We start from the raw sequence: 25,773 nt of genomic DNA on the forward strand, positions 1-25,773 counted from the left end.
GTCGGGGGGGGGCGATCGCGTCGTTTTCTAATGATCGGAATCGGATCGAGAGCAGGAAAAGGTGATCCCTATTACCTAGTATCAATTTTATATCCATATCATGATATTGGACTGGATATTATTGTCTGTGATTTTGGATATTGTATACTATTGTGATAAGTGTTCTATAAAAATGTCAATATCGGACCGGGAAAACTCTGTATCGGCAGATATACTCAAAATCAAATGATCGGAATCGTATCGGGAGCAAAGAAAACATCACTAATCTCTACAGAACTTAACTTTAGCAATTGTGCTATAAATCTAGTTCAAACTTCAAGATGTTCTGTCAGCTTTGTGCAGTTATGTGTGCTTGTTTTATGTGTGCTTGTTTTATGTGTGCTTGTTTTATATGTGCTTGTTTTATATGTGCTTGTTTTATGTGTGCTTGTTTTATATGTGCTTGTGTCCATTTTTCGCACGAGGAAGGGTCAGATCTTTCTAGGTTCACACAGACAGGTGCTTTGTGTGGTTGACATGGTGGACTTGGAACTACGAAAATATATTTAAAATTGTATTGTATTTTTGAGGGGTGCTAGCCCCTCCTATACACACAGGTTTAACGTGTCTTTAGTTCAATGTTTGTTTTGTAAACGCATTGACAATGAAGGGACATTGTGTCGTTTTTGCCATATTGTGTCTTCAATGTCAACGGCGTTTAATGTATGTGTTGGCGCCGTTTGTTTTACATCACCATTACATCACCTAATCAACACGAGTTAGACTTTGATATATTAGCACCTCTCACGTCACACAGGTGTGATTTTTATTTAATTTTTGATTACTGCTGAGCAGCAAGCTATACATAATGCTTCGATGATTTTGATTTATATCAGGAATAGGATGCATTTGCGCGACTGTGAAGACAAAACTCCACAGTCGAGAACCCCTGCTCTCTAGGGAATTCGGGATCATTGTAAGTGTGTGGGAGGCAACAGTCTGGCTATATGCGAGACTGTCTGGAAAAATAAACCAAATATAGGATGGTGCATTTGTCTTGTCATCTGTGGGCGGTTTCTGTGTGTCGAGTGAAACAAAACACAGAAACAGTCAATTATTTTGTGCTGATTTAGCTCTGAGAGTGTCCAGCGTGTTGGGGATGGGGTCTTGTGGGATATGGGATTATACTTTAGCTATTGAAAAATAGCAGATCTACGAACAACGACATATTTTTACATGTGGCTTCGTGGCCACACATACTTATATTTTTGGGGGTCCTTGACACAGAAAAGGTTGAGCACCACTGACACAGAAACATACGTTTTTCAGAAAACTGTCAGGATTTACAGCAGAAGCCTTTTTTTATCGACCTCAGTCCTGAATGGGTTAAGTCTGCTATACAGCATGTCGGGATGGAGTCTTTGGCGATTAGAAGAATATAGAGTGTGTGTGTGTGTGTGTGTGTGTGTGTGTGTGTGTGTGTATGTGTGTGTGTGTGTGTGTGTGTGTGTGTGTGTGTGTGTGTGTGTGTGTGTGTGTGTGTGTGTGTGTGTGTGTGTGATGGTACAATAACACAAGGATATGAGAATTTATTTTGTACACACATTTAGTTTTAATCTCTCGAATAGTTTTCATTTAGTTTTAGTCACATTTTAGTCACCTGGAATGTTTCATTGTTATAGTCTATAGTTTCAGTCGACTTAAATATCATGAGATTTCTTTGTCTACTATAGTAAATCTACAGTTAATTTAGTCGAGTAAAGTGTATTTTGGCGGGCCCTGATGGCGTCGTAATGGCTGACCTTAAACTTGCAAAACTTGAAAATAGCCGATGCAACCAAGTGTAAAATGACTGTCTTCTTTTACTTATACTGGATCTCTTGTCCACTAGTCCCTTCCTAACATTTTTTAGTCTAGTTTTTATTTGTTGACGAAATTGTCTAGTATATTTAGTGTTAGTTTTAGTCATCATATAGTTTAGTTTTCATTAAGTTTCCATTTAGTTGTATTCGCTGAAAAAAGAAAGGTAGTCGACGAACATTTGTCGACGAATGTCGAGCGAACTGCACCAGAACGTAGAAATATCACCAACGATCCGAGAGGGTCAAAAAGTACTTTGAATTTGAGGTTTCGTTTTTGGCAGAGTTGTTCATGCAAGTTTAATTGGTTTTGGACTCTTTCTCTCTCTTATAATTCTTCTGTGTCAGATTCCATGTGTTTGACCAATTCCTCCAGAGGTTATAATTAGGTTTTTTATCAGCCTCAAACCTCTTCTTTCAGCATGTGTAAAATGGGGGCTGAAGATTAATTATTCACAGACAGAAGCTAAGGGCCTGTCATGGTATAATCATTTGAATTTCTTGCTCCCTCCAGCGGGATTCTGCTAATAATTCTCTTATAAAGCCGGTCCCCACAGGAGCTGGGGTTTGGGAGAAGAGGGCGAGAGGCTTGCTCCCCCAGTCACAACATTACTGGTGCACGACTTCAAAAACGTAAAAAAATACAAATAAAAAAACCCAAAAAGCGAAGCAGTTCCAAACTAATGAGTCCCCCCCTCTCTCTCTCTCTCTCTCTCTCTCTCTTCAGCTTTCTGTATCTGTCTCTCTCCCTCGCTCGCTCTTTATCTCATCTCCATACCTCCCTGCTCTTTGAATACCTACATAAATATCAGTGTTTGTTTGGTTATATTATTATATAGCCTCGTATCTGGCAAGAAGATGGCTTTGAAATGCTTTGAATGGAACAATAATAATAATAATACTAATAATAAGGCTCTGGGGCTGTTATTATTACGTATTATAAAATACTTTCAAGCATGTCCAAACTGTCCATATATCTGGATCTGTGTTTCCTGCTACAGTGGAATATATTACACATTGCGATGTCATGCACGCTACGCTATACTATGGCTCAGGTTTGCACCAGTAGTGAGCTGCCTGCTGCCCCTGTGTGTGTCAGTCAATAACGTCAATAAATTAAGAGCAGAGAAGGGTCGAAAAAGGGCCCCAAAGGGCAGCTTGAAAACGTATCTTTCTAAGCCATTCTTCTCACTGGTTCTGCTTTGTTTCAGATAGGTCAGTGTGTAGAGAGAATAGAAACTGAGTGCAGAGAGAGAGAGAAAGAGGAGAGACAAGATGGCTCTCAGATTGGAACTACGTGGTCCTCGCGTTCACTAGGAGCATGGTCTGATTTGTACATTAGTATTTCAAATTTCCGATACTTCTACTCCACGACATCTCAGAGGCAAATATTGTACTTTTACTACATTTACGGCACTACTGATTTTATTTGAAAACTTTCGTAATTTGGTTAATTATTACAAAATATACATTATGCACTTCAGCCCTATAGATAGTTACATGATGTCCAGGCATTCGAAAATAGCCGATCTAGAAGCTCACAATGTGTCGCGATTGAGCTTGAAGATCCGCTATTTTAAAAATATATATTTTTTAAATATGTTTGAAAACTTGAAATGGGACATTCTGCACAGTGAGTTATAGGCCTACTTTCTATACTTTTGGTACTTTTGAGTACATTTTGATACAGATACTTTTGTACAGTTTTGAATTCCGGAACTTTTACTTGTAACGCATGCATTTCTACATTTCAGTATTGATACTTTTACTTAAGTAAAACATGTGAGTACTACTTAGTTTTTCCTCCCACCACTAGTGACCACGAGGCACCGAGGCGGTCGGTCACTTGTTTGTTTTGACTCTGTCCTGTTGTGCTTTTAATCTCTCGCATCCCACTGTTTCCCCACACTGGCGTTTAGAGGGGCTTTAGGAGGTAATGCCCGCTTTGAGCTTGGTATCAGGCTGGGTCTGGGGGATTCAGGACCCTCCACTATAGGGCTGTCAGTGTACAAGTTGAAACAGGATTTCAAATCGGCCAAGTACCACAGAAACAAACAAAACAACCCTATAGCACTCAAGTCAGCTATACCACAGAAAATGAACAAGCGGCGTGTTCTGTTGTTTACATTTTAGTCAAGTTAAAAATCACGCCCGTGTGAAGTGAGGGGCGCTCTTATCTTATCGTACATCACCATGACGTAACATTATGTCGATTTGCTCAGACACTGTGATGTAAATTCTCCATTCATTGTCAATGGGAATTTAATGTTTGCGTTAGGATGAAAATCTACACTAATTGCTGAATATAGGAGGGGATAGCGCCCCCTATTGGAGGGGCTAGCGCCCTATAAATCTACACTATAGCTGAATATAGGAGGGGCTAGCGCCCTATAAATCTACACTAATAGCTGAATATAGGAGGGGCTATAGCGCCTTATAAATCTACACTAATAGCTGAATATAGGAGGGGCTAGTGCCCTATAAATCTACACTAATAGCTGAATATAGGAGGGGCTAGCGCCCTATAAATCTACACTAATAGCTGAATATAGGAGGGGCTAGTGCCCTATAAATCTACACTAATAGCTGAATATAGGAGGGGCTAGTGCCCTATAAATCTACACTAATAGCTGAATATAGGAGGGGCTAGCGCCCTATAAATCTACACTAATAGCTGAATATAGGAGGGGCTAGCGCCCTATAAATCTACACTAATAGCTGAATATAGGAGGGGCTAGCGCCCTATAAATCTACACTAATAGCTGAATATAGGAGGGGCTAGTGCCCTATAAATCTACACTAATAGCTGAATATAGGAGGGGCTAGCGCCCTATAAATCTACACTATAGCTGAATATAGGAGGGGCTAGTGCCCTATAAATCTACACTAATAGCTGAATATAGGAGGGGCTAGCGCCCTATAAATCTACACTATAGCTGAATATAGGAGGGGCTAGTGCCCTATAAATCTACACTATAGCTGAATATAGGAGGGGCTAGCGCCCTATAAATCTACATTATAGCTGAATATAGGAGGGGCTAGTGCCCTATAAATCTACACTATAGCTGAATATAGGAAGGGATAGCGCCCTATAAATCTACACTAATAGCTGAATATAGGAGGGGCTAGCGCCCTATAAATCTACATTATAGCTGAATATAGGAGGGGCTAGTGCCCTATAAATCTACACTATAGCTGAATATAGGAAGGGATAGCGCCCTATAAATCTACACTATAGCTGAATATAGGAGGGGCTAGCGCCTTATAAATCTACACTAATAGCTGAATATAGGAGGGGCTAGCGCCCTATAAATCTACACTATAGCTGAATATAGGAGGGGCTAGCGCCCTATAAATCTACACTATAGCTGAATATAGGAGGGGCTAGTGCCCTATAAATCTACACTAATAGCTGAATATAGGAGGGGCTAGCGCCCTATAAATCTACACTAATAGCTGAATATAGGAGGGGCTAGCGCCCTATAAATCTACACTAATAGCGTCCCTCAACGGTCCCTCGACGCTCTAGCAACCGTGCATAGCAACCGGAACAGTTCCAAAGATGAAACACAGCGATATCAAACCACAGAGTAATAAAATGATAGAGACCGAACCGGAGTGTTAGCCCCGCCCCCCAGCTATTAATTTCAGTAGAAGTTGCTCAGTGGCGTTTTGAAGCACCCGGAAGACTGCCGGAAGTACAGTACAATTATAACTCAATGGCTCGAGCGAGCGGAAGTTTAGCCTAGCCCAGGACCTCAAATTTGAGGTCCGGGGCTTACGCACATAACGTCATGAACGTCCGTCCACCTCCATGTGAAAGTGCTGCAGTTCCTCTTTTCGCCAGTAGGTGGTGACAGCTTCAACGTTGGATAGCCTTATCGACTCAAGACGAGCCTAATTAATTTATAGGACGAGTATACCCGTACTTAGCATCCAATGTGTTAAAGACAACGGTAACTAAAAGCTTGATATAGGAGGGGGAGGGGCTAGTTATAGCCCATGGAGGAGCCAGCGCCGTTAGCCTGTGTATATAAATGATGGTGGTGCATTGTGTGATTTTGGCAGATCGTTCAAGCATATGTCCAGAGTTGTCTTTGAAGGTCTGTGTGTGTGTGTGTGTGTGTGTGTGTGTGTGTGTGTGTGTGTGTGCGTGTGTGCATGCGTGCATGCGTGCGTGCGTGCGTGTTTTTCAGACAACACCCTCTCTCTCTCTCTCTCTCTCTCTCTCTCTCTCTCTCTCTCTCTCTCTGAGTGCTCATAGTGAAGGTCAGCTCCCAAAAATGTCATCAACCTGTCCTCATGCAATCCTCCACAGGCCGGAGTGACGCTCGGTGTGCGTGCGTGCGTGCATGCGTGCGTGCGTGCGTGCGTGCGTGCGTGCGTGCGTGCGTGCGTGCGTGCGTGCGTGCGTGCGTGCGTGCGTGCGTGCGTGCGTGTACTCCTCAAGGGAAGGGTGTGGAGGGCTCGCATGGCCTAATGGGTTCAAGCTGTGTTGAAGCAAGTAGACATCCTCTTCTCTCTCACTCTCTCTCTCTCACTCTCTCTTCTCCCTCACTCACTAACTCTCTCTCTCTCTCTCTCTCTCTCTCTCACTAAGTGAATTGATGTGAACTTAATGCAACAAGGCCACACAAAGAGAGAAAACCACATTCACACCGTCTGGCACATATACGCGGACGCACGTGCACTGCACGCACACACACACACACACACACACACACACACAGTCACACACGTGATGGCGTGAGAGAGCGCTCAGGAGGAGATGTGGGTGAACGAGGCAGGGATGACCTCACTCAGCAGTGAGCGAGCGAGGGGCTTCACACAACAGCCTGATTATTATCACACGTATACAGTACTGGGAGACCCCGCCGTACTGTATGCGTACTGTATATACGCACGGTGATCGGAGACCCCGCGGTCACACTGAGACCCTGCTGTCCTCCGTGGCACAGCCGTGAGACACACAGAGACAGTGTTGGGGGGGAAATAACTACTCCCAATGTCCCATTTCACAGGTTCAAAATGTTGAACTCTCTCTGCCAAGAGAGAGAAAGATTTCATAAGATGGCTTTATAGATTCTCGGACAGTTTTGCACTCTGTTCCTATACGCGGAAGGAGGAGTGAAATCGCCTCATGCGCTTTTAGAGCAACTTAAAGGACCACTTCACCACTTTTCAACCTATCTTCATATAATAGGTCCTCACTAATAATCATGAAAAAATGCCGCAATTTTTTTCTACTCGGCCTGTGTCTAATACGAAGGCTGTGGGCAGTTCAGAAACCGTCTTCCAGTGACATCATCGATGGGGAATACAAGCTAATAGAAACTGCAGGCTTTCTAGTCCTGAAAAGTTGCAATGCGAAAATGGAAGCCATCGTTCTCACGATAATGAAAATCTAAACATTTTTTTAAAGAAATCTTGTTTAAAAAAATATCTGCCTAATGATGATGTCACTGGAGGACGGTTTCTAAACTGCCCACAGCCCTCCTGTCACGGTTCAAGTCAGGAGAGTTTGTAGGACCCAAATGCAGGAGGAGCAGAGGCAGAGCAGATCATTTCAAAAGGTTTAATAACTCAAAATAACTATAGAATACAAACAAAAACACTGGAAGCACAAAAGGTGTCAAGACAAGACACACGCAACATACCACAATGAACTAGCAAGGAAACACTGGGATCAGGGGGGGTAGAAATACACAAGGGCACAGGTGAACAGCACTGTGATAGGCTGGGGAACAAACAGGACAAGGTGGAAACACTAGGCTAATCACAGCACAGGTTGACAAGGGAGGCAAACAGTAACAAGACAGACAGGAAACATTATGAACAATTCTACAAACTAAAAGCACACAACGGTAAAGCAAAACTCAAACAGGAACTAGGAAAACAAGAACACAATACTTCATATAAGTAACATATAAATCAGAGGAACACAACAGAAAAGTAAAACACAAACCATAACTGGAAAACATGAAAACCAACACATCACGGATCGTGACAGTACCTCCCTCTTAAGGAATGGCTTCCAGACATTCCTCAACATTGTCCAGAACATAAGCAGGGTGGGTGGCGGGGGTCTGGAAGGAGGGCCCAGGGGCTACAAAAAACACACAAAAAAAACAAAAAACAAGGTGGATACAGCCAACGGGGATTCAAACAGAACGTCAACGGGGAAGGCTGGCAAGAGTTTACTTGAGTCGGTGGCAAGGACAGCCGCCGGGGGCTTAGGTGGACGTTGACGGGGACAGTGGGCATGATATCAGGTGGGATGTCAGCGGGGACAGCCGACCGGGACACAGGAGGGACGTCGGCGGGGCAGCCGACAAGGACTCAGGGATGACAGGCGGGACACCAGTGATGACAGCTGATGATGGCGCTGAGGGCACAGGCAGGTTGTCTAAGTTGACGGCTGGCGAGGGCTCTGGCAAGTCGTCGGCTGACGAGGGTCCAGAGGGCACACGCTGGTCATCGACGTAGTCGGCTGGCGAGGCCTCCGGCAGGTCATTAGCTGGTGCAGCCACAGAAGTCTCCGGCAGGACAGGTATGGAGTCAGCGGGAACAGCTGCCGAGGCATCAGACAGGACAGGTGGGATGTTGGCGGGGATGGCCAACAAGACACCAGGCAGGACATCAGCTGACGAGAATTCAAACAGAACGACTGCAGGGACCGCAGGCGAGAATTCAGACGGAACGTCAGGGGATGAGAACTCAAACGGGACATCAGGTGACGAGAATTCAAACAGAACGTCGGCAGACGAGAATTCAGACAGAACGTCAGGTGATGATTCAGGCAGGGCGTTGGGCAGCACAGCCAACCAGTGTCCAGGTGTGATGTTGGCAGGAACGGCCGACAAGGCATCAGTTAAGGCGTCGGCAGCGCTGGGCAGCGAGACACACTGGATGCTGGGCAGTGGGGAGTGATGGTGGCGTCGGGAGCCACGAGGATCACGCCCCCTCCTGGAGGACCGCTGGTTCACTCCGAATGAGGCCAAGTGAGACACCACAAAAGAAGGTTGTGTTGAATCGGTCTCACCATAGGCCAGTTGGAGGAATGCAGGATACGGACAGACAGACTGGAGGGCCACAAACCCAGGTCTGATAGACTGGGGCATGGCCTGGACAGTAGCAGACCATGGATTGTCTGCCATGGCAGTTGGTCTACTTGGCTGGCTCCAGACTAGCATACTTAAAAAAACAGGAAAAACAACCTCTCTCCGCTGGGTCCAGAATGGCTAGTTCATTCTGTCACGGTTCAAGTCAGGAGAGTTTGTAGGACCCAAATGCAGGAGGAGCAGAGGCAGAGCAGATCATTTCAAAAGGTTTAATAACTCAAAATAACTATAGAATACAAACAAAAACACTGGAAGCACAAAAGGTGTCAAGACAAGACACACGCAACATACCACAATGAACTAGCAAGGAAACACTGGGATCAGGGGGGGTAGAAATACACAAGGGCACAGGTGAACAGCACTGTGATAGGCTGGGGAACAAACAGGACAAGGTGGAAACACTAGGCTAATCACAGCACAGGTTGACAAGGGAGGCAAACAGTAACAAGACAGACAGGAAACATTATGAACAATTCTACAAACTAAAAGCACACAACGGTAAAGCAAAACTCAAACAGGAACTAGGAAAACAAGAACACAATACTTCATATAAGTAACATATAAATCAGAGGAACACAACAGAAAAGTAAAACACAAACCATAACTGGAAAACATGAAAACCAACACATCACGGATCGTGACACCTCCTATGAGACACAGACTGAGTAGAAAAAAATCGTGCCATTTTATCATGATTATTAGTGAGGACCTATTATATGAAGATAGGTTGAAAAGTGGTGAAGTGGTCCTTTAAAGGTAGAGTAAGTGGCCTAAAAAAAACCCTTAGGTTTCGTTTTTGGCTGTGGGACCTATAAGCCTTCGTCCAATCAGGATAGAGAGTCAAAAAACGAAACCTAAGGGGAACTCCTTATATGGTCAGCACACTCTATAGTAGAGAGGATTATCACAACAAAACAAAAAAAATAAGTGACATTTGAATTAAGTGAAATCACTTACTCTACCTTTAATGCAAGTGGATGGAGGAGAAATCCGGTCTCTCCGTCTCTATTCATATATACTCTGAGTTACAGGCCCTTGAGGGACCTCAGTACTGTGTTGTACATAGTGGTTAACCCATTCTGACCTGAGATCAGATTCATACGAGGTTTCCACTGGACACACACTGGTCTGATTAACCCATTCTGACCTGAGATCAGATTCTAAAAATGTCAGTCGTTCTTTCGATTTTTCAAAAATAGCAGACCTACAAGCTCGTAGCGCGCCACTCGGTGGCGCGCTATGAGCTTGTAGATCTGCTATTTTTCAATAGCTAAAGCATAACATGATGCTAACACCAAAACGGGTTCCCGTTCAGAATGGGTTAATACAATATTGGCGTTATAATGGTGGTAACAGTAGTATAGTAGGAAGTGTTATTAGTGGTAGACAAGTTGTCAGAAACAATACCTTCAATGTAAGACGTCAGCGTAACACGACTCTGATGACTGTTAAGTGTTAAGAGAGTATCTGTGCTTTTTGCAGTTTTCCCTAGAGGGAAAAAACAAAAAGGAAATCCACTCTCTGTGACTTTGCTTTGATGGAGAACAAACAGACTTAATGTTCATGTACGATTGACCCCGAAATAACTTATCGAAGGGGATGTTGATTTCGGGGAAAAGGCAAAGCTATAATGGCAGTTCCTTTCCGATCATCCGGCTTCCACTGGGGAAGAGAAGAGGGACGTGATGATAGTGCAGTGTCTCTAATAGTGTTTCTGTTTCTGCCCTGCTGTACTGCCCATTCAGACCTGAGGACAGCGTCTGTGTCACCTCATAGCTTTTTAGTCTATATAGTAGCCAGAATGTGAACCCGGACATGTTGAGTACACCAAGGTTTTATGTTAGAACATTTTAGTATGGGTCCCGACTCCCCAGCATGTGGAAACTGCCGGATGCTAACTTGCATATGTTGAGCAATTTTTCATAATTGGTGATATGTGACATTAACAACCTATAGAAGGCAAAATATTCTAAATTTCATCATGCTTTATGTAGCATGTGACATGTCAAATTAGGGGGTTTTCATGATGCTGAATACATTCCAAGCATTAGTTTTGCCAAAAAACAAAAAATTTGTTTTAGCCTCATTGGGCTAAAAAACGGCCATTGCCGTCATCACAAGTGGGCATGGCCAGTTAAAAAACGCTCGCTCTGAAATAATCTATATTCAAAGATTTGTGCCACATTTTCACGATTAAAAAAATAGCAAGCTATGGGCTTGTAGATCTGTGACAAAATCTGCGACATAATGCTTAAAACACCAAAAGGGGTTCCGGTCCAGACCAGTGGATAAAGTTCAGCGTCTTGAAAATGAGCAGATCCTGAAAATGTGACGTAAATCTTTGAATATATATTCTTTCACAGCGAACGTTTTTTTAACTCAAATCTTTGCTTCTGGGGGGGGTCCCAGTCTGAAACAACATATTTTCAGATGGGGGTCCCGCGGTCAAATTCATATAATATTTGGGGCTCCTAGACATGAAATATAGTTGAGAGAACCACTGATATAGAAACATGGGGTTTGTCAGAAAACTGTCATGATTTAGAAGACATTATTGTAGAATCTGTCCTATTTAGTATTTACCCATTTACCCATGGGAACGTCACTCATAACTAATCCAACCGACGAATTGCTTGCACACACGTCCTAGCACATTTTTCATTGATATGAAACGAGAGAAAAAAATGTTTTTATATATCTTCCCAGCACCCAAGCTTCTTTTTTTAAATATTTTTTTTAACCCACGATTTTGTAACCCATTTTTCACCCCTGTGTCAATTATCTAACGTGATCCTGGGCTCTTCACACCCTCCGCCAACCTAGTCCCCGTATATGGGGGACAAGGGGAGAGCAACGGACTTGAACTCATGCTTCCTTCATGCCTGAGTGTCCAAGTTGCTCCTTTACACCTGACAGGGGGGAGTTTCCCTGGTTGGACGTATAGCGCGTGGAAGGAACACGTTATTCCAACCAGTTCCTTTCCCCTCCATCAGGCGCCCCGGCTGGCCCGGGGGAGGCAGTTTTGGAGACCAGGATTACCGCATGTTTTTTGTGAGGGTATACCTATACCCTATAGGACACCCCGAGCTTCTATTTTGAAAGAAATCCCGGCTCTGATTGTGTTACTGGGATAAGCGTATACTGCAGACATGGGGGTTTTATTCTGGCTGTATAGTTGAATGAGGCTCTTTGATCGAAGTACAGTTTATACAAGAGATGCAAATTATAGGCACTCCAGGCCCAGGGCACATCAGAGGACACTGACACACAGATGAACACACGCGTGTGCCTGCGCGCGCGCGCACACACACACACACACACACACACACACACACACACACACACACACACACACATTCATGCATGAACACACTGTATTAGCACACTGTAATATGCTTTTTTTCCCACCAATAATTATGGAACTGTAGCCGCAATGCGGAGACCTTTTGAAGTCATCCTGACCTACACTGTTTACATCCCTCTCCTCTCCTCTCCTCTCCTCTCCTCTCCTCTCCTCTCCTCTCCTCTCCTCTCCTCTCCTCTCCTCTCCTCTCCTCTCCTCTCCTCTCCTCTCCTCTCTGGGTATGTGTATGTGTATGTCGGGGGCCGGGGCAGTGACGTCAACTCTGTGGTGGCTGAGGGGGAATTTGGGGGAATTATTTTGTTCTGTATAAGGAGAAACACCGTCCTCATGCACTGCATGGAACGTGGATAAGCCAGTGATTCCCAACCAGTCCATCCAGAGCAGGGGTATATATAGGCAACTTTGACGATGGCGAGGGGGCCAATATATTTCTCCACACTCACTCCATAGGGCCACAGGCCGCATATTACTGTCATAGCAAGAAATAGCCAATCTACAAGCTCAAAACGTGTTGCCATGCCGTGTATACAGTATGGCCTATAACTTGTGCGTATAGGAAAATAAGACGGTTCTCCGTTGAAATGAACCCCTTGGCAATTCTGGAGTATATATATAGAAACTCCAGCCGATATGAGTTAATCTGTGGCTCGCGGGCATCGGTGTGGCCGCTGCGAGGGTTTGCGGAGAAAGAGTGAAACGCCATGCCAGCCAGAAGGAGGAGAAGAGAGTGTCATTTCTGACAGTAATGCCTTTGTTGAAGCTGAACTCTTGAATGTCATGGTTTTGGGAGCGTGTGTGTGTGTGTGTGTGTGTGTGTGTGTGTGTGTGTGTGGCGCGCGCTCAGACGGAAAACAGCTGAGCCGCGGCGCCTGCCGTCGCTGAGATGAAAGGATTGGTTGGATCTCCTCAGAGACAGCTCTGTGGACGGGAGGAGGCTGGCAAAGCAAACCTTCCTGAAGAAGCAGTGAGAGAGACTTGTGTGTGTGTCTTTGTGTTTGAGATCCGGATAAGGGGTGGGGGGGTGGTGGGGGGGGGGGGGTGTCCACAGTACACAGTCACACCCCCCGCGGTGTCCGCCCGCGGCGATGGAGACGGCAGTGGCACACACACACACACATACACACACACACACACACACACACACACACACACACACACACACACACACGACCAGTTCAAAGGGAGCCGTAATATCAATGGAGTAGCAGAACTTTATCAACACGCCGGCTTTCCCCCCCTGTCCCGAACTCGCACACACACACACACACACACACACACACGCACACGCACACACGCACACACACGCACACACACACACACACACACACACACACACACACACACACACACACACACACACACTGGCAGGTATAAGAGTTGGCAAATGATGCATGACTGCTGCTGGCGGCCTCTAGTGAGCTTTTTGTGAGGGAGTGGTCGATGGCATGTGATTCAACAACATACTCCTCTCTCTCTCTCTCTCTCTCTCTCTCTCACACGCGCACACACACTCACACACACCCATACACACACATGCAGACTTCCACAGCTGTGCAGCTGTGGAAGTGGGAGGGACCAGCTTTTTTTTTCTATTGCGAGCCAAGGACAGAGAGAGAGCGAGATAGAGAGAGAGAGAGGCTGGGCTATTGTGATTGAGTAGAGAGAGGCGAGGGGTGGGAGGAGGAGGGGGCGGCGGGGGGGGGGGGGGGGGTCTGGTTGGACGACACAGCCTAAGCTTCTCACAACAACTTCCACCAGGCTGAGGCAGACAACTTTTTTCTGCCATGGCATTCTCTCTCTGAGTGCTCAGCCTCCATTGTAGACGCACGCACACACACACACACACACGCACACACACGTATACACACACACATGCACACACAGGCGCTGGCGCTGGCCTATAGAGCAGCGTCGTTGTTGTTATATATATAGCAACCATATAGCCATGCAGGGCAGCCGGGCAGCCAACAAAGCCCCCCCAAAGAGGGAGATGGTGATCGAGTCCCCCCAGCAGTACAGGAGCTCGCTGGCGGAGATGGAGATGGCCGAGGTGACGGAGGCGGCGGTGTCACCGGCGGTGACGGCAGCGGTGAGTCCACCATGACCTCGTCTCTCAGCTCACCACCACAGAGAGAGAGAGCCGGGAGTGAGGGAGAGTGAGGGAGTGAGAGAGGGAGAGAGTGAGGGAGAGAGAGAGGGAGAGAGTGAGGGAGAGAGTGAGGGAGAGAGCCGGGAGTGTTTCGAGAGGCAAGGGGGGCTGGCTGTGGTCCTGTTGAGAGGGCTACTTTTTTGGACAAAAACCAGCAAAAGTATAGCTGATCTTATATACAAGCTCATACAACACCCTATGTTGAGAGCTTGTAGATCAGCTATTTTCTGGTTGGGCGCAACTCGGCACTCTTTATCTATACTGGAGATGCGGGCGTACAGTATACGACATGGGTTTAGAAAACAATTTTTTGTTCAGCGTTAAAATTCTTGCGTTCCAAGTTCAGGTGGGACTTCGGGGAAAAGAAGCTATTAGAACGCTGCCTTTTCCGGGATGGCATGGACAGGAGAGGGAGTGCATTTTGCGTTTCTTTCACCATGTAGTAGTAAACGCTGCATTCGTTGGTCTGGAGAGGGCAGGTTGTTTTACAGTCGGGTAAAAGGGCAGGTGCTGAAGCCCCCCTTTGATGTCTATGTGTGCGCGACACGTCCCTGACTGAGAGCATGATGCGTTGCGTCGGTGGTTCGCTGCTCAGTGGGAACGGGAGGTTACTTGCGGGCGTCTTGTACGAGAAGATATGTGACTATACATTTGACTGCCATTGGATTTCTTTTTGCTCTTTTTCGTTTTTTCATGTATTATGAAAGCAGGGAATCATAGCTTTAAATTGACATATTGGTTGTTCAGTTTGACCCACCAGTTTTGGAGATATGGCTCATAGAGTAATGTCTTGCAAGTTGAGAAAACAGGCTTGAAAGGTTCACTTCTGTGGACTCTAACGTTATACATAGCTACATGTTTTAAGCATTCATTTAATTTACATGTCGATTTCAGCTCTGACACTTATTTCACACATGCTCTTAGTATGTGAAGAGTCTGCCTGTGCTATTAACTCATTTGAAAAAAAGTCTCAAATCTGGTCACATTATGTTACTGTGCTGTCTGCTGTCAGTTGCATTGTTACAGCATAGTAGGTCCATTTTGATGGTGTTGGTTTTGACAGCAGCTTTTTTATTTTTAGTTTCACTCTTGAATGGTTTTCGTTTCAGTCACATTTTAGTCATCTGGAAGTGTTTTAAGTGTTAATCTAGTTTTAGCCTATTTTAGTTGATTTAGTCGACTAAAATGTATTTTGGCGGAGCCTTGATGCCGTCATAATGGCAAATTTTGCACTTGCTGAAAATAGCTGATCTACAACCTCGCAACGTGTCACGGCTTGTAGATCGGCTATTTTCAGCATGCAACCAAGTGTAAAATGACTTATACTGGATCTCTTGTCCACTAGTCCCTTCCTAACATTTTAGTCTAGCTTTTATTTGTTGACGAAATTCTTAATATATTTAGTCTTTTAGTTACGTTAGTTAGTTTTAGTCATCATGGCTAAAATTACTGTCTTTTATTATTGGATACTGGATCTCTCGTCCACGAAATCAACAGTGATTTTGAGTGACTGTTAGTTGTCGTTGTGTGTCTTACTGTCTTGTTTGACGAGACGTTGGCGATCTGGCTCTCGCAAGAGTTTCCGTCACATTTCGCTCAGACTTAACTAAGAGGCATAATATGCTCTTGGGGTGGTCCAAAGGGAAGTATGACACGTCTCAAAAAACTCTACAGGTGCTGGACAAAAATACGTACGATGAAGAAAGGAAGGCAGTCCGCACACTATAGGTATAACTTTTACACTACTATAGGTAACTATAGGCCTATACTAGGTAAAGGTAACACTATAGCTCCCAGGCAACTTTATCAGAGGATCAGGATAACTGGGAGCCGAGACCTACATGCGGACTGCCTTCCTTTGCCGTGATCTTGGGTCGTATACCTGTTGTTTGACACCTGCATCAGTGTTGTTTTCGTTGACTAAAACTAACGGCGAAAAATGTTCGTCGACTACCTATTTTCACTGACAAAAACAAATAAAAACTAAGCTACGATGACTAAAACTAAGACTAAATATACTGACAATTTCGTCGACAAATAAAAACTACACTAAAATGTCAGGAAGGGACTAGTGCGACAAGAGATCCAGTATAAGTCATTTTACACTTGGGTTGCATGCTGAAAATAGCTGATTTTCAGCAAGTGATAAAAACTCATTTACTTTCGGCATCAAGACCCACCAAAATACATTTTATGACATTTTTAGTCGACTAAAACTAGACATTCCAGGTGACTAAAATGTGACTAAAACTAAATGAAGTTTCAGTCCAAAGACTATGACTAAAACTAAAATAGAAATTTGCTGCCAAAAACAACACTGGTCTGCATCCAGGGGTGACTGTGAGGTCCATGGCAGAAAGTCTACCTTCAGTCAAAATGTACTGACCATCAAAGGTTGACAATAATAGTTCAATCTGTTCTTATTTTCGTGTCCTTATACTAGTGTTATTATGTTTGAAATGTACTAGGTATTTGTATGATAATGTCCTGTATGTCAGTCATGTTTGTATTGTTTGATGGCTAATGGAAATTAGCTGCATTTTTTAATGTAATGTTCATCAATATACGACTAAATAAACCAATAAAGTAAAGTAAGTAGTTAAGTTTGCAGGTATATATAGGTACAATACAAGGCTCAACCACCCCCAGACACTATATTGTGGAGTGTGGACCTGGTGAGACGTAGGAGGAGGGGCCCGGGACAGGAGGGGCCCGGACAGGAGTCAACCCACAGAGCCTATAGTCCAGAATAGATGGGTCTACCACCACCACCACCCAGTCCCGGCAGAGTGGTTTCCTATATGAGCGGCAGATTGTTTTGGCCCGGGTCTTTCCCTAGTGGGACTGATCGTGGGTACTATAGCTATACTGGGACGTGACTCGGGACTTGATCACCCCCGGCTGGGTCACCTGAGTGAGGGGTATATGATGTTACCTGAAACCCCGATTACGGGGGGGGGGATACATCACTGAGGCAAGGTCCCAGGTGCATGCAATTCATGCAATGTTCATTGCAATTTGCATGTACTGATCACATTATTTTTCACCCGCACACTTAAAGGGACACTTCACCCTTTTTGCAAAAAAATATATGTTAATGACGTTTAGAAGCTTTAGATCACTTTCCTGGGGGTATTTATGTGTGTAATATGTGGTTTTAGATTGTAGCAGTGAGCCTGTTGTCTCTGATGTCATGGACACTGGTCTCACTACCTTCCTGGACTACAATTCCCATAATTATTTGGTGCACTGCTCCTCCTTGTGGATAGGGGGAGAGCTGTCTTACTGAGACAACATGTAGTCCAGGAAGGAAGTGAGCCCAGTGTCCATGACATCAGAGACAACAGGCTCACTGCTACAATCTAAAATATCTAAAACCACATATTACACACATAAAGACCCCCAGGAAAGTGTTCTAAAGCTTCTGAACGTCATTAACATATATTTTTTTGCAAAAAGGGTGAAGTGTCCCTTTAAGTTACAACTTGACACCCATTCTGTGTCCAGATCAGGCGAGGTAGGTGCTCGGTTACGCATGCAGAGTGAGAGTCACGTGATCGTCTTCTCTTCAGTACTCGGGTCAACTCTCTGCCGTTCTCCTTTGATGAGGTGCTTTGAAGAGGCTTCTCTTTTCGCTGTTGTTTTTCTTTCCTTTTTAGACTTAGAGGAGAGCATGCAACTCCGGAACGGAAATGGGGAAAATATTGGCTCCAGGGCACACACCTCTCTCCAGGGGGTTGGATGGCTGTCCTTTTTGTTTCTGAGTGGTGCAACCACTCCATTAAGGAGCTTTGTGAGTCTGTCCCTGGCTGGCTGGCTGTGTCCGACTGTCTGTCCCTGGCCATGTCTCACTCTGTCTGTCCCTGGCTAGGTCTCACTCTGTCCGACTGTCTGTCCCTGGCCAGGTCTCACTCTGTCTGTCCCTGGCTATAGGTCTCACTCTGTCTGTCCCTGACTAGGTCTCACTCTGTCTGTCCCTGGCTAGGTATCAACCTGTCCGTCCCTGGCTAGGTCTCACTCTTTATGTCCCTGGCTAGGTCTCACTCTGTCCGTCTCTGGCTAGGTCTCACTCTTTCTGTCCCTGGCTAGGTCTCACTCTGTCTGTCCCTGGCTAGGTCTCACTCTGTCTGTCCCTGGCTAGGTCTCACTCTGTCTGTCCCTGGCTATAGGTCTCACTCTGTCTGTCCCTGGCTAGGTCTCACTCTGTCCGTCCCTGGCTATAGGTCTCACTCTGTCCGTCCCTGGCTAGGTCTCACTCTGTCCGTCTCTGGCTAGGTCTCACTCTGTCCGTCCCTGTCTAGGTCTCACTCTGTCTGTCCCTGTCTAGGTCTCACTCTGTCTGTCCCTGGCTATAGGTCTCACTCTGTCTGTCCCTGGCTAGGTCTCACTCTGTCGGTCCCTGGCTATAGGTCTCACTCTGTCTGTCCCTGGCTAGGTCTCACTCTGTCGGTCCCTGACTAGGTCTCACTCTGTCGGTCCCTGACTAGGTCTCACTCTGTCCGTCCCAGGCTAGGTCTCACTCTGTCTGTCCCTGGCTAGGTCTCACTCTGTCTGTCCCTATCTAGGTCTCACTCTGTCTGTCCCTGGCTATAGGTCTCACTCTGTCTGTCCCTGGCTAGGTCTCACTCTGTCTGTCCCTGTCTAGGTCTCACTCTGTCTGTCCCTGTCTAGGTCTCACTCTGTCCGTCCCTGTCTAGGTCTCACTCTGTCTGTCCCTGGCTAGGTCTCACTCTGTCCGAGCACGGAAATTGTGTTTGATTGGTTTTCACAACCAAGTGTCACTGTTGCGCAGCCTAACACACACACACACACACACACACACACACACACACACACACACACACACCCCTGTGTTTTGAGACACAGGTCTCAAAACCTCAAAAAGTGTTCAAATGAGCAGGATACTCAAAATAGGAAGCCAGAGTCCTCTTATAGGCAAAAACAAACTCAACTTATTCATTCACTTTTCAAGTGTCAAAAAAGGTTGTCCCAAAAACAGTACAACACAATATTTACAATGGCCCTCCTGGTCTACAGCCCTACACCGACTGCCGGACAGTGGTAGGTCCCCCTTCTTAAATATAGGCTATAGGCCCCTCCCACTGGACTGTACCAAACCTAATTGATTCCACAATGAACAGGCCCATGTCCAGAGACAATAACTACTTTTAACACATTTAACCCTTGTATAATTCATAATTTAATTCATTACACATCATCCACAATAATTCACATATTTACAAAACCCTACAGTTGGTCTGATGGACTGAGCATGCTCCCTACAATGGAGTCAGGCACTATAAAAGGCAGCCTCATGCTACAATCGGGTCCTTCCCCACAGGTCAGCACCAGGAAGCACTGTGGTAACACATGTCAAACATTCTCCAAACATGATTCACAACTTGGAGAATAAAGGTGAGACTTTAAGTCATTGTTGTGTCCTCATACATACATACATACATACATACATACATACATACATACATACATACATCATTAAACATATATAATTTAGGGGAGAACACAAGAAAACAGTCTATGCTATTAAATGAGTCAGTGGCAGGGTAATCTCACACTTTTCTTGTCAGGCTGTGTGAAGGTGTTAAAGTTTATTTATCTTGTCAGGCTGTGTGAAGGTGTTAAAGTGTATTTTTATCTTGTCTATTATTTTGTGGAAACTCCTGTCTCTGGAAAGTTTGCTCAGTAATTTGAAATGCTTTAAGACACTGGTTCCCAAACTTCTTTAGCCCGGGTTGTTCGCCCGGGACCCAAAAATAGCGGTGCGAAGCGACACATTGTGAGCTTGTAGATCGGCTATTTCCACTTCTTCTTAAACATTTGTTTTCCAATTTATGGAATTTCTTAGATTTTTCTAAAGCAGGGTTTGGTGTGTGTGTTGAATTGGCCTGCAGGGTTTGGCGGCGTGTGTTCGCTGCATGGCGAGGAGCCAATCAGCTGTAAGCCACGGACGGTCAAATTAATAAGCTGTCAGCTGTCGGGAAACAAATTAGAACGTGGAATTGATAGGCAATTGATCAGGGTGGGTAAAGTACTTGCATGTTTTACTTGAGTAAAAGTTTCAATACTGTAGTTGTACTCGGTTACAAGTAGAAGTCCGGAATTTTGAAGTTTACTTGAGTAAAAGTACAAAAGTATCTCTATTAACTTAAATGTAGTTAAAGTACCAAAAGTACATATAGTATTACCGGTACTTGTTTCAAGTTTTCAAATGTATAACGATCTTTAAAAAATTGCAGTTCTACAAGCACACAAAACAATCCGTCGCGATGCGAAACATTGTGAGCTTGTAGTGTATTAGAGATGTGTGTACGGGGCCGAAGTGTTTAGTATTTTGTTTTGTAATAATAATCAAAATGTAGCAGTACAAAGTAACTATAGTAACTAACGGGCTAAACATTCTCGCCGTGCACAAACGCACGCGCCTGGGCGACTGCGTGCCTGTGTGTGAACCGTGTCGAACCGCATCCACATGCACACGCCCAGGTGTGTTCCGTTCCCGTTGCATTTTCTATGCTCGTTGAGGTCTTCACTCTCTCCTTTGAGGCACTGAATCGGTTTCCTTCGCACTTATAAGGTCGCATTTGATACTTCGCTATAGACTCGAGGCGAATGGGGCGGAGGAGAAGTTGGGATTCTTGCGTGTTTAATTTGCTGCGGTTTCGCCTTCACGCTGCAGCAGCGCCGTCATCCGCAGCAATTGGAAACGCAGCAGGGAACTTTATCAATGTGTTCAATTCATAAACTACACACAGTCAGTGGAATCTATGGCGTTAAAACGATGCTTCTAATAGTGTGTGTGTGTGTGTGTGTGTGTGTCGTGTAATTTCTCCCTTTACACTGACTATAATTCTATCTATTTGAGACAGAAACGGCTAAGCAATACGGCAGGCTGTAGGCTGTAGTCAAAAGCACCGGACGAATGAAGGCAGGCAGAGAGTGTTCTGAAGGGTTGTGTAGAGTTGATCATTTTATTGCAACCGAGACCAAGACAGAAAGCGTCGCCTTAGACCCTGAGCCGGGAGCTCAGGGACTCCCTCGTACTGAACCGCTGCCGCGGCCAGTTTAAGACTTCCTAAACCTTGCATTTTACAGGACATATACGTATACAGTGTTTTTGCATAGACACAGATATACGGAGGTGGAGACTGAAACTTTACATACCGGTATTCATCAACATATTGCCACTTGGTAAGCAAAGGTCTCTCCTGGATACAATAGAATGCTAAGTTTCCTATCACACCTGGCCAGGCCAAGCTACTTGACTAAGGCCCACGACACCTTGACTTTAAATATCAAAGACAGGCCTCTGCAGACACAGTGACTGCAGATAGTGACAGTTGACTTATTTAGCATGCCCTTAGCACAGTGACCAAATGTATAAGTCGGACATTTTAACATGGCTTATATATGAATATCATGAAATATAGATACCACATGTGCGCGCGCCGTGTTTTGGCGGAGTAGAATGCGGTTATTTGATGCGCATTAGGGTTAGGAATGAGGCTTCACACCTGCCAAACGAAGCGCACTTTCAGACAATGTTGCAGCAGGATTCGTTTTAGTCGCAGTAGAGCTTTCTGGTGTGAAGGCGACCTAAGTCAGGGGTTCTCAACCTTTTTGGCCTGGGGACCCCCGCATGTCTCGTGACCCCCGCCCGGCACCCCCTCCTCCTCCCCCCCACCACCACCAATACAAACTGACTGCAAAAATATATCATAAATGAATACTGAAAGCAGATTAAGGAAAGTTTATGCATGTAGCCTACTATGTGTAAACTCTTCATTTCCATATTCCAGCCATTCAGTTGCGCACAAAAAAAAAAAATACTTTGGGACCCCCCAAAATAATTTGGCGACCCCCCCGAGGGGTTGCGACCCACGGGTTGAGAACCCCTGACCTAAGTGACCAATAGCATGACCTGTGGTCTGTTGACTAGGGTGTCATTACATTCGCTCTAGTCTGCTCTCTGCCCTGGAAGTCACTCTGGATAACAGAATCATGCTTGTTCTGTGATTGACCGAGTTGGAGTGTGGAATGTCACGGCCACTCTATTAGTTCAACACCCTGGCCTTGACCCCCAAGTACCTACAGATAATATATTCGTCTTTTACGTGGCAACTTTTAGATTTTCTTTACTTTTTTACACACCATTACAATGTTCTTATATTTATCACGAGACCCAATTACAATAAGTCTCCATGGTTTTCTTCAGAATATGTCACACTTTCTGACTGAGGCCAAGTCATTGAATATATTTAAATCTTCGTTTTGTTTTCACGTCATGTGAAAGCAGGGAATCATAGCTTCAAATCGACATTGGTTGTTCAGTTTGACCCCACCGGTTTTGGAGATATATGGCTTATAGAGTGATGTCTTGCAGAGAAACAGCGAGTTGAGAAAACAGGCTTGAAAGGTTCACTTCTGTGGTCTCTTAACATTACACCTAGCTACATGACATGTTTAAGTATTTATTTTACATTTCAGGGAAGGGAGAGTGTACTCACCCTCCCAGAGTTACAGACCAGCTGTTACAAATAGCAGATGTACAAGCTCACAGCGCGTTGCACTGCGACGCGTTGTGGGCTTGTAGATTGGCCATTCAGGGACAGCTCTTTGTGTTTTCTCGTGGGCTCATCTTGTACGTCCGCGTGGCAAAGATTACATTTGGACAGATATGTCAGCATGGTGATGTTGACCTATACTGACTGACTTTATATCAGTTTCTAACCCATTTAGGACGGTCGGGACGGGAACCCCTTTTGATGTTTTAAGTGTTACGTTATATACTTTAGCTGTTGAAAAATAGCAGATCTACAAGCTCGCTATACGAGCTTGTAGATCTGCTATTTTAGAAAAATCGTGAAACTTTGGCACAAATCTTTGAATATTATGTTCTTTCAGAGCGAAGGTTTTTAATTCAAATCTTCGTTTCTGATGGGGGGGGGGCGGGGGGTCCCTGGAACAACATATTTTCATATGAGGGTTCACGGCCAAATACAGATAATTCCGGGGGTCCTTGACATGGAAACGTTTTCTGAAAGCCTTTTCTTTTTATCGGCCTAAGGTTTAAATGGGTTAAAATGCGTTATGTTATACTTCAGCTATTGAAAAATAGCAGATCTATACACAGTATCCCATCCAGACACAGTTTCCCATCACCGCGACGTATACAATGGCATGAGGTCTCACAGTGTATCTTCCTATATATATATTCCTATATATATTGGAGTACATATACTCCAATAATACAGTTTAACTTATTCTCATACAGTTGTCACTCCCATACATTTTACTGACCAGTACCTAACAAATTCAGCAAGAGTGCCTCTTAATACGTATAAGCTCTCCATTGGCAGTGTTTATTTATTTGACAGGGACAAAGCTCATTAATCAACACGTCAGTTTTCACCTCAATGTAAATAGGCCAGAGTTAGCCGAAGCTAAATTTCATATTATTTCATCTGTAGTATCCCAGTATCGACATGAGTATTTCATACCATATACTTTTATGTCGGGGGGATCCTCATCTAACCATTTTTGTAAGATTGTTTAAGCCATGCGGCATATTACTCCAGGACCTGGCTAAGATATGTATGCACTTCATGTATGCACTTCATTTAGCGGAGAGAATGTTCTTGGCTAATATGACAACGTTGGAACTGTGACGAATTCTCTATCCCGGGGGCGAAATACCTGGAAATGACCACACCAGACAGCTACTTCAGACATGGCTCTATCTTATCTAAACTGTGCGACAGATTTCCTGAGATGCTCAAAATGTTCAGAATACTCATGTTTGAATACTCAATAGATCATATGCACAACTTGTGTCAAGTCATCTTTCCACAAGTCAATGGCAGGGTGGAAACTATAGCCGCAAATTTGCCATTGACCGCCCCATACATCCAAACAGACAAAGTCCTAAGTCTACTTGTATTAAATTATGTCAAACTCACTAAAATTGCAGCTGTACGAAAAGCTTGAATGATGCTCTTTCTGTCTGCAAAGTGTTTGTTTCATGAAAATCCACCATAGACATGTTTTGAGCTACTTTATGTCAAGAAATTCCTTGCAGATGATTTTTTTCGTGTGGAGTTTGGAAGCGCTCCCTTTCAGTAACGCAGCGTCCTGCTGCCTTCTGCATTATGTGCAAATTCAAAACAGGTGGTACTCGGGACCGTTGAGTGATTATTCAACGAGCGCTTCCAAACTCCAATACTTCACCTGCAAATAATTTCTTGACATAGAGTAGCTCATAACGTGTCTACCGTGGACTTTTATGAAACAGTCACTTTGCCGATAGAAAGAGGATAATTAAAGCTTTTTGTACAGCTGCAATGAGTTAAACATTAAACATAATTTAATACAATTAGATTGGACTTATTGGCGGTCATTGGCAAATTGTGGCTATAGTTTCCACCCTGCCATCAACTTATATAGAAAGATGACCACCGTGTGCATATGGTCTATTGAGTATTCAAACATGAGTATTCTGAACATTTTGAGCACCTCAGAAAAATCTACAGCTCCAACGGTTTAGAAGATAAGAGGCGTGTTTTCATTTTGGGGTATATTTCGCCCCGGATAGAGATTTCTTTTCACAGTTCCTACGTTGTCCGCAGCGGTCCTATTAGTCAAGAACAGTTGAGATATTCTCTGCTAAATGTGTGCATACATACATACATACATACAGTACAGTACAATAAGTGCATACATATCGTAGACAGGAGGTCCTGGAGTAGATGGGGCTATTCGTAAAATGTCACTACTAATGCGCCCGCTCTCTCTCTCTCTCTGGTCCCTGTGTAAGCTCATGACCCAGTGACTGGTACAGTTACACACAGAGTCTCTCTCTCTCTCTCTCTCTCTCTCTCTCTCTCTCTCTCTCTCTCTCTCTCTCTCCTCGCTCGTCATCCCTCTCGCTCCGCTCTCTCTCTCCCTCTCTCCACTCTTAACCGGTTTCCTCTGCGTCAACGAGGCCCAGCGACGGATGGATGGAAGGAGCTGGCAGACGGTCAGCACCCTCGCCTCGCTCCGCGGAGGACAAGGACAATGACATTGTTACTGTTACTGTCGACCAAACACAGTCCTCTGTGGTCATCGTCGTGGCCTGATAGAATGAATGAATGAATGAATGAATCTCCAGAGATGTTTTGTTGTGGTTGTGAGTCATCGTCTGTCTGTCTGTCTGTCCAGGCCAGGCCAGGCCGGCACCGCGCCCCAAAACATCACAGAAACCACAACAATGATCCAGTTGCATGTCAAAGAAGGGCTGCATGT

At 44.7% G+C, this 25,773-nt stretch overlaps 1 protein-coding gene across 3 annotated transcripts in view; it reads left to right on the forward strand.

Annotated features, from left to right (window-relative positions):
- Positions 1-25,773, forward strand: part of LOC308311920 (dedicator of cytokinesis protein 9-like) — a 157,543-nt gene that overhangs the window by 23,005 nt on the left and 108,765 nt on the right. For 2 of the 3 annotated variants that reach the window (XM_080758716.1, XM_080758715.1), the window contains exon 1: positions 14,163-14,412. The exons of the other annotated variant lie outside the window; for it this stretch is intronic. In XM_080758716.1, coding sequence (XP_080614842.1) covers positions 14,269-14,412 — 144 coding nt within the window. In that variant the 5' untranslated portion in view covers positions 14,163-14,268. Of the gene's footprint in view, positions 1-14,162; positions 14,413-25,773 lie in introns of those variants that run through there. 3 annotated transcript variants of the gene reach the window in all.

The sequence above is a fragment of the Protomyctophum bolini genome, assembly GCF_963924005.1.
Source record: "Protomyctophum bolini genome assembly, chromosome: 24".
Taxonomy (NCBI): Eukaryota; Metazoa; Chordata; class Actinopteri; order Myctophiformes; family Myctophidae; genus Protomyctophum; species Protomyctophum bolini.